The sequence below is a fragment of the Sus scrofa genome, chromosome 2 (genome assembly GCF_000003025.6).
Source record: "Sus scrofa isolate TJ Tabasco breed Duroc chromosome 2, Sscrofa11.1, whole genome shotgun sequence".
In the NCBI taxonomy this organism is placed as follows: Eukaryota; Metazoa; Chordata; class Mammalia; order Artiodactyla; family Suidae; genus Sus; species Sus scrofa.
The window spans coordinates 69,970,979-69,979,832 of NC_010444.4; the positions used below are offsets into that span (position 1 = coordinate 69,970,979).

General features: G+C 53.9%; 1 protein-coding gene across 18 annotated transcripts in view; it reads right to left on the reverse strand.

Moving 5' to 3' along the window:
* DOCK6 (dedicator of cytokinesis 6) overlaps positions 1-1,348 on the reverse strand; it is a 46,474-nt gene extending 45,126 nt beyond the window's left edge. For 11 of the 18 annotated variants that reach the window (XR_002341658.1, XR_002341650.1, XR_002341653.1 and 8 more), the window contains exon 1: positions 1,212-1,320. Coding sequence is in view for 9 of the 18 variants with exons in the window: in XM_021083864.1 (XP_020939523.1) it covers positions 1,212-1,255 (44 nt within the window). In the remaining 9 variants the exon portion in view is untranslated. Of the gene's footprint in view, positions 1-1,211 lie in introns of all 18 variants that reach the window. The other 7 variants (XR_002341657.1, XR_002341652.1, XR_002341654.1 and 4 more) reach the window with 7 other exon arrangements.

Sequence of the window (8,854 nt, forward strand, 5' to 3'; positions counted from 1 at the left end):
GCACAGCTGTCCTCCCATGCTCTGTGAACACCCTCTGCCTGCTTCAACCTCTGAGCCTCTGCACTTGCCCTTCCCTGTGTCTGGACCCCTCCCTCACCTTCTTCAGATCTTGGCTTAAATGTCACCTTCTCATCCAGGACTTCCTGACACGCCTCCCAGATCTAAAATAGTCTCCACACTCCCCATCTCCCTTCTCTGCCTTGTATGTCCCCATACCACTTACCACTAACATATAATCTACTTTATCCTGCTTCTCCTCCGTCTCCCCCACTGTATCTGCCCCCAAGATACAGTGTCTCCATTCAGGCCAACGCTGGACAACAGGGTGGCTCTTTACCGGGGGGTAGCCAGGAGAGGTCCCTCCCCACCTCATTGAGGGCAGATTCTGAACCCACTAGGAAGGCAAAGACCCTAATGGGGGAGTGGCTCTTCAGTCCCAGAGAGCCTGACATCCCCCGACTAGGCCGAGTCTCTTACAATCTCCAGTGGCTAGGGAAATGGATCCCCCAGCGCCTGGCGCCTGCCCCCTCCCCCGTCTGCCCACCAGCTGGTTCTGTTCCCAGCCCCCACTCCCTCCATTCAATCGCCCATCCATCTCCAGCGCGTCCAGGCGGTGCTGGGAGAGCCTGAAGCAGGGCTGGGGGCAGGGGGGACAGCCACAGCTGTCCCCCTGCCCCCTGCCCCCCAGACAGCTGGACACGGGACTCGATGGAGACAAGACCACGGGAAACTTCCCGATGGGGGTTCAAAGTTTGCCAGGAGCACCATTCCTGTTCCCAAGCCCTGGCGCCTGATGCATCTCTGTCCCACATCCGGCACAGAGGGTGGGACGAGAAGAGACCCCCAACTCCCACGCCATGGGGCTCGGGGACCCGGGAGGGGCCAGGAGACGCGGAGGGGGCCGGGCAGGGCTTGCCCCGCGCCGTCTCCTCCAGGAAGGCCCCGGGACACGCCCCCACGCGTCCCACCGGTTCGAGAGAGGACCTCAGCCACCGCCGCGCCCGCAGCCCCCAAGCGAGCCCCTGCACGGATCCCCGCCGCCTTCCCCACCTCTCCCGCTGCTGCCCGGGGCCAGAGGAAGCGGGCCGGACCGGGAGAAGGCGGAAGGGGCTCGAACTGGGGGCACCCAGGCGGGGGGAGGGCCAGGCCGTCCCGGGGCGGGGCTCAGACACGTGGGGACCGCCCCGGCGGGGGCCCGGCGGCCTCACTACCTGTTGATCTTGTGCGCGAAGGCGCGGCGCTCGGCGGCCGCCATGGCGTCCTCCGCGTCCCGCCGCCGGCCCCGCCGCTGCTGCCGCCGCGCGCACCTTCCCCGCGGTGGCCGCCGCCGCCGCCGCCGCCGCCTCCCGGTTCTGAGCAGCCCGGGCTGGGCGGGGCCGGGGGCGGGGCCCTTCCGGGTGTCCTGGGCAGCTCAGTGCTGCCCCTGCCGGCGGGAGGGGCGCGGGTTCCCCTGCCGCCTCCGCGCCCGAGGGGCTGGAATGGGGAAACTGAGTCTCTGAGGGCGGCAGGGGAGGAGAGGAGCCAGGACTGAGGCTAGTTGAGGCGGGGGGTAGTGCGGGTGGCTCGGTCTCCCGGAGGATGCTCTTTCCGCTCTCTGGCTAGCGATCACCATAATCACCATAATAGGTATAATCCGGAGCGTTTATTAAGTGAGGCCCTGCAGTTCCTATGGTTGGGAGGAACCATTATTTCCCCCATTTTACAGATGAGTAAACTGAGACACAAGGATGTTCCAGCGCTGAGATTTGGCGCAGGACCTGACCTTGGGACTTGAGTGAGCCAGTCGGGAAGGCTGGGCTAGCCCAGCACCTCCCGGAGAGGAGGGTGTGGGGAGGTCTTAGCCAATATGTAGTCTCAATTCTCTCCTCAATGGTTCCTCTCCCAGACTCACGGCAGCTGTCTTAGGGGATACTTCAGCTCCCACAAAGCCTCTGTGTGTGCCAACTCCTAGCTCACCTCCCAGCATTTGATTGCACAGTCTTCTCTTCCTGATGGCCCTTCTGGCCTTTGTCAAAAAATGTCCTACGTGGAATACTAGGGCTTGGCTCTGCCTCGCCTACCAGATGTGCCATTCCCATTTTCATGTATGAGTGCTGTCATTACCCTCTTTTACAGATGAGAAAACTGAGACTCAAAGAAGCAGAGTAACTTGCCCCAGTTGTCCTGTGAATCAGTGTCAGATCCTGAGCCCACAGGATGGAGGCCTGGATTGTGGGGAAACACTCAAACCCTGCCAGTGAGCTCCAGGCTCCAGAGGGCACAGCAGGGTGGCGCCCAGCCAGCATGTGACATGTGCACTCCCTGTGTCAGCAGCGCATGCTCCAGCCTGAGTGGTCCAGCCACTTTGGCCTGTGAGATACCACATGTAACCCCGCCCATCAGTCCCTGCTGAGCTCCACCCCAAGCTGCAGCCTCCTGGGCTAAAGTCCTTGTCTTGCCTTTCAGGCTGCTGGGAGTTGCTGGGCAGGAAACCTGGAGATGAGTCAAGATTGGTAGATTTCTCTACCCGTCTCTGCCTCCTTCCAGATCAATCCCCATCCTACCTGCCCTCCTAGCTCCTGCCCTCACCCCTCACAGTTTATTCTCCCCTCTGTGGTCAGAAGGAACCTCTTCTACTTAAAATCCCTCATGGCTCACACCTTCTTCAGAGTAAAAGCCAGTGTCCTCACTGTGGCCCACATCATCATCTCCCTTAATCAATCCACTCCAGCTGCTGGCCTCCTCCATGTTTCTCTAAACACGGGCACAGCCCCACCTCAGGGCCTTTGCACATGCTGTTTCCCTTCCCACTTGTGGGTGCTGTCACCATACCATTTGTACTGATGAGGAAACTGAGGCCCCGAGAGGCAGAGTGACCTGCCCCATTTCACCCAGTGAATCAGTGTCAGGCCTGTGATTCTAGATCTGTGACCCAAGGAACTTGACTTCAAAGTGGTTGTCTCTATGGAGTTCTCTTGTGGTGCAGCCAGTTAAGGATCCAGTGTTGGCACTGCAGTGGCTTGGGTTGCTGTTGTGGCACAGGTTTGATCCCTGGCCCAGGTAACTTCCCCATGTCCTGGGCATGGCCAAAAAACTAATAAACAAATAAAACCAAAACAAAACCTAGCTGGATCCCTATTGGGGCCAGGCTGAGTGACCCAGGGTAAATTGCTCAACCTCTCTGAGTCTCTGTTTCCTCATCTGCTCCATGCTGGCTGGTGGTCAGTCACAGCATGAGGCACATACATCAGCAAGCTCCAGACCCTTGTGCTAATTCCCCACAGGAGCAATAGGGGCTATGAGCTTGGTGACTCTAAGCCCTGTCTTGGTGGAAACACTTCTCTAAAGATCCCTCCAAATAGGAGTTCCTGTTGTGGCTCTGTGGGTTATGAACCCAACTAGTTCCGTGAGGATGCGGGTGTGATCCCTGGCCTCGCTCAGTGGGTTAAGGATCTGGTGTGGCCATGAGCTGTGGTGTAGGTCACAGACATAGCTTGGATCCCATGTTACTGTGGCTGTGGCCACCAGCTGCAACTTATTTGACCCCTAGCCTGGGAATTTCCATATGCTGTGGGTGCAGCCCTAAAAAGCAAAAAAAAAAAAAAAAAAAAGATCACTCCAGATAAAAGCCACGCACAGCTACCTAACTGGCATGGCAGTTTCTCTCAGGGTAGAGCAGGCTTGACTCAGCCAGGCGGGGCTGGGGTGACCCTGGCAGCTGCTCAGAGGCTGAGCTTGGTAGGAACTTTGGGCTCTTCTGGCTGGTGTGGGAGAACAGGCTGCGTGGTCTTGGATGGCAGCAGCCTGTGGACCTGGGAGGAGGGACTGCACTGGTCCAGGTGGGAGATGACCAGTCTGGGTGGGGGTGGAACAATGGAAATGGCCAGAAGTGGGTGAGTTCTGGGAGTTCGTTGGTGGCCCAGCTAGTTAAGGATCTAGTGCTGTCACTGCTGTGTCGCAGGTTTGATCTATGGCCCAGGAACTTCTGCATGCCCCCCCAATCCGAAGAGGTGGGTGGGTTCTAGGTAGATTGACTTGCAGGCGATTTGAACATCTGGGTGAGAGATAGAGTGGAATAAAAGACTACCTCTCTTCACATTGATGCCTTATGCTGTTCCTTCCACTTAGAATGCTGTTCCACTCACATTTTGTCTCCGTCCCTTTTGCTCACCCCTTCTTCATCCTTTGAGTCTCAGCATGGACATCGCCACCTCACACAGATGCCTCTGCATCCCCCTTTATTTTTCTTTTCTTTCTTTTTTTTTTTTTGGTCTTTCTGTCTTTTCTAGGGCCGCACCCGTGGCATATGGAAGTTCCCAGGCTAGGGGTCTAATTGGAGCTGTAGCCACCAGCCTACCCCCGAGCCATAGCAATGCCAGATCTGAGCCGCATTTGCAACCTACACCATAGCTCACGGCAATGCCGGATCCTTAACCCACTGAGGGAGGCCAAGGGTTGAACCTGCAACCTCTAGTGATTTGTTAACCACTAAGCCACGATGGGAATTCCATTCTTTCTTTTTTTTTAAGGCCACACTTGTAGCATTTCCCTGGCTAGGGGTAAGGTCTGAGCTGTAGCTGCCAGCCTATGTCACAGCTCCAGCAATGCCAGATCTGAGTGGCATCTTCGACCTACACCACAGTTCATGGCAGCACTGGATCCTTAATCCACTGAGTGAGGCCAGGGATGGAACCCACATCTTCATGGACCCTAGTCTGGTTTGCTACTGCTGAGCCACAGTGGGAACTCCCTATTTATTTTTTTCTTTTAGGACTGAAACTGTGGCACATAGAAGTTCCCAGGCTAGGGTTCAAATTGGATATTTATGGGATCCTTAACCCACTGAGCAAGGCCAGGGATTTAACCCACATCCTTTATCAGGTTCTTAACTTGCTGAGCCACATGGGAACTCCCCCCTTTATACATCGGTGTGTGTCCCAGTGGCTGGGTTATTCTTTGCCAAGAGCTCCTTAGCTCCTAGCACATAGCTAGCAATCCATAAATATTTATTTCTGGCCTTTATGTCTTGTCTTCCCCTGATCTGCTGCTCAGTGTCTGTTCCGGAATCTCACTATTTGAATCATTGTAGCATTGGGATGTGTCTGCTTTGGCAGGGGCAGGACCAGCTGCCTCCCGACCTTTGCATGGCCCATGCCCTCTGCCTGGAACATGGTTTCTCATCATCTTTACCTGAAAGAATTTCTATCCATTTCCCAGGTCTCACACTTCTTGGAAGGCTTTCTTGACCACCTCCCTCCCCTGCCCAAGCTGGGTCAGGGGCTCCTTGGGGCCCCTCTCCCTTCTAGCCTCTAGGTATCCCTATCACAGTCCTGATCACCCTTGGTTGTAACTGCCTGGTTCCATGGTGTCTGTCTCTCTCCCTTAAATGTCAGTTTCATAGGAGTTCCCAGTGTGGCTCTGTGGTAATTATCCTGACTAGTATCCATGAGGAGGAGGGTTCCATCCCTGGCCTCGCTCAGTGGGTTAAAGATCCAGTGTTGCCATGGCTATGGTGTAGGCTGGCAGATGCAGCTCCATTTGACCCCTAGCCTGGGAACTTCCAAACGCCGCATGTGCAGCCCTGAAAAGCAAAAAAAAAAAGTCAGTTTCTTAAAGGACTTTTCTCTGCCTTATTCACTGCCCTGCCCCCAGTGCTTTGCACATGGCTGTGCATATAGTAGGTGCTCTGTAAGAGAATAAATGGGACCCAGTGGTACAAGGTCCAGTGGCCAGAGAATCCTGATGCCTCCCTGTTCCCCAGAGCCTACTGTTTCCATCATCAGCATGGTGGGAGAAACCAGCCTGACCAGCAGGGGGATCAATTTCTCAGCTTCCCAAACTGAGGAGTGCTGGGGGCACAGAGGAGGGGGAATGTGGGTGCCCACTGCCCCCTGGTGCCCGCAGTGGGAGTGGTGGGACCAGGACACTTGCCTTGCCCTCTAGCTGTCCCGCCCACAGGCAGGGAACCTTGTTGCCACAAGAGGAGGGGCATGAGGGAGTAAGCTGATAAGGTCAGCAGGAAAGCAGGTGGGCAAGGGACACGTCCATTTAGCAAGCATCCTCTGAGCACCTGCTGTGTACAGGCCTGGCTCAGCCCTGGAGGTGAAGTCACCACCACAGGTCACCAACCTATATGTGCAGAAAACAGAGGCTGAGTGGGGAACAGCTGCCAGTCTCAAATCACTCACATTTGGTGGGTCTGTCATGTTCTGGGAAACTGCTCCTGTGGTTCCTCAGATGCACTTTTGATAACTTGGTGCATGACTGGATGAATGAATGAATGAATGGTATCTTGAGGTCAGTGGTGATTTCAGAGTAGAAATGATCACAGACAGGACTTGGAATCCAAAGCGATCTGGATTCCTGGCTTGGCCACAGCCAGGCTGAGTGACCTGAGGGAAGGGGGAGTACTCTCTGGGCCTCAGTTTCCTCACCTGTAAAATGGGCATGCTACAGAGTTCCTGTTGTGGTTCAGCTGGTAAAAAATCTGACTAGTATCCATGAGAATGTGGTTTTGATCCCTGGTCTCGCTCAGTGGGTTAAGAATCTGGCGTTGCTGTGAGCTGTGGTGTAGGCTGCAGGAGACAGGGCTTGGATCTGACGTTTCTGTGGCTGTGGTATAGGTGAGCCAACAGCTACAACTTCAATTCAGCCCCTAGCCTGGCAACTTCCGTAGGCCACAAGTATGGCCCTAAAAATCAAAAAACGAAAAAGAAAAAACGGGCACACTACCCTCTGCACTGACCCCACTGGTCCATGTTTGGTGCCCATGAGATGATGTCAGGAGAGCACAGAACCCGAGAAATGCTGCCTGGTCGGGTGTTTTGCCTGCTGCTTCCGGAGCGGGGGAAGGAAGCTGGGAGCTGGCTCGAGGTATCCAGGTCTGCCTTTGGGAATTGAAGTCACAAAGACAAAGGCTGATCCCAGAGAGAGGCCACAGGGGCAGGCCACAGGCTTCCTGTTTTGCTTTGAACAGATGGCCCCGCCGCCGGATGCTCCTCTGTCTGGATGCGTGTCCATCGTCCCTGGTAATCAATCTTTATCCCTCTCTGTGACACCTCTGTGGAATTTGCTTATTTCCGGTGCTCTTGTCACATTCCAACATCTAGGAGTTTTTTCTCTAGGGTTCTCAGACATCCAATGGGTCTGCATGTAGATTTCCGGGGGTGGGTGTTGGTCCATGAATTTGGAGGGGAAAACTTGCATCCCTCACACTCCTCACTGCTGTTTTTTTTTTTGTTTTTTTTTGTTTGTTTGTTTGTTTGTTTTTTTCCTCTCTTTAGGGCTGTACCCACAGCATATTGAAGTTCCCAGGTTAGGGGGTCTAATTGGAGCTGTAGCTGCCGACCACAGCCACAGCCACAGCAATGTGGGATCTGAGCTATGTCTGCGATCTATACCACAGCTCAGGGCAGCGGCAGATTCTTAACCCACTGAGCAAAGCTAGGGATAGAACCTGCAACCTCATAGTTACTAGTCAGATTCATTTCCACTGCACCACAACGGGAACTCTGGTCCTTGTTGCTTCTAGTGATAAGTTAGAGCTGCCGCCAGGCCTTGCTATTCAATGTGTGAGGAAAGATGCACAAATTCCATCACAATCAAAACATATTTTGAGAACTGTATCCCATGTAATGGGTTTGTAATGGGTTTCCTTTACCTCCAAGTGGTTGTGTTTTTGTTTTTTGTTTTTTTCATTTTATGGCCGCACCCGTGGCTAGGAGATTGAATCCGAGCCACAACTGCGGCAATGCCAGATCCTTAACCCACTGTGTGGGCTGGGAATTGAACCCGCACCTCCACATTGGCCTGAGACCCTGCAGTCAGATTCTTAACTCACTGTGACACTGTGGGAACTCCCAAGGGGGTTTATTTTAAGCACTTAGAAACTTCCACTGATAAGGGCCCTTGACACAAAAATTTGCCCCTACAAGTACAATTTTCAACATGCCTGGAGTTTCTGTTTGGGCTCAGCAGGTTAAGAACCCCACTATTATCCATGAGAATGTGGGTTCCATCCCGTCCTCACTCAGTGATTAAGGATCTGGCATTGCCACAAGCTGTGGCATAGACAAAGCTGCGGCTCAGATTTGGCATTGCTGTGGCTGTGGTGTAGGCCAACAGCTGCAGCTCCAATTTGACCACTAGCCTAGGAACTTCCATGTGCCACAGGTGCAACCCTAAAAAGAAAAAAAAAAAATTTCAACATGCCTTTCCCTGCTTAAAGTCTGCCGTAGCTCCCCATTGCCCCAGGAAGGAGCCGTGCTCCTTCCTGTGGCCTACAGACTCCTTCATCTGCCCCATAAGCCTGCCCCCCTTCCCTTTCCCACCTCATTCATTTCAACAGCATTTATTGAGCACCTGCTGTATGCCTGGTGTGCGAAGGAGGTAATATCAGTGCTGAGACCTGAAGTTCAGGCTAAGTCAGGAAGAGAAGGACCAGCAAGGTAGAGATGGGGAGGAGAATTAGAATCACATGGGGAGGAGAGGGTGAGACTCGAGGGTGGTGAGTTTGTGGTATCAGGTTCCCTAGGACCTCCCAGTGTGGGCCTAGGCACAGCCCAGCAGGCAGTGGGGAACCCTGGCTGGGCATAGAGCTGGGCAGGGACGCCCTCTGGTTTGTTTCAGGAAGATTTGAGTCTCATGTCTGTCCCTGGCAGAGGTGTCCTTAGTTAAATACCAGATGGAGGATAAATCAGCTGGACGTTTCCAAATGACAAACCTGTGAACTCTTAGACTCAGAAGGCCCACTTCCAGAAATCTAGTCTTGTAAAAAAGTTTTTTTATTTTATTTATTTAGCGCTTTTTTTTTTTTTTTCAGGTCTGCACCTGTGGCATATGGAGGTTCCCAGGCTAGGGGTCCGATCAGAGCTAC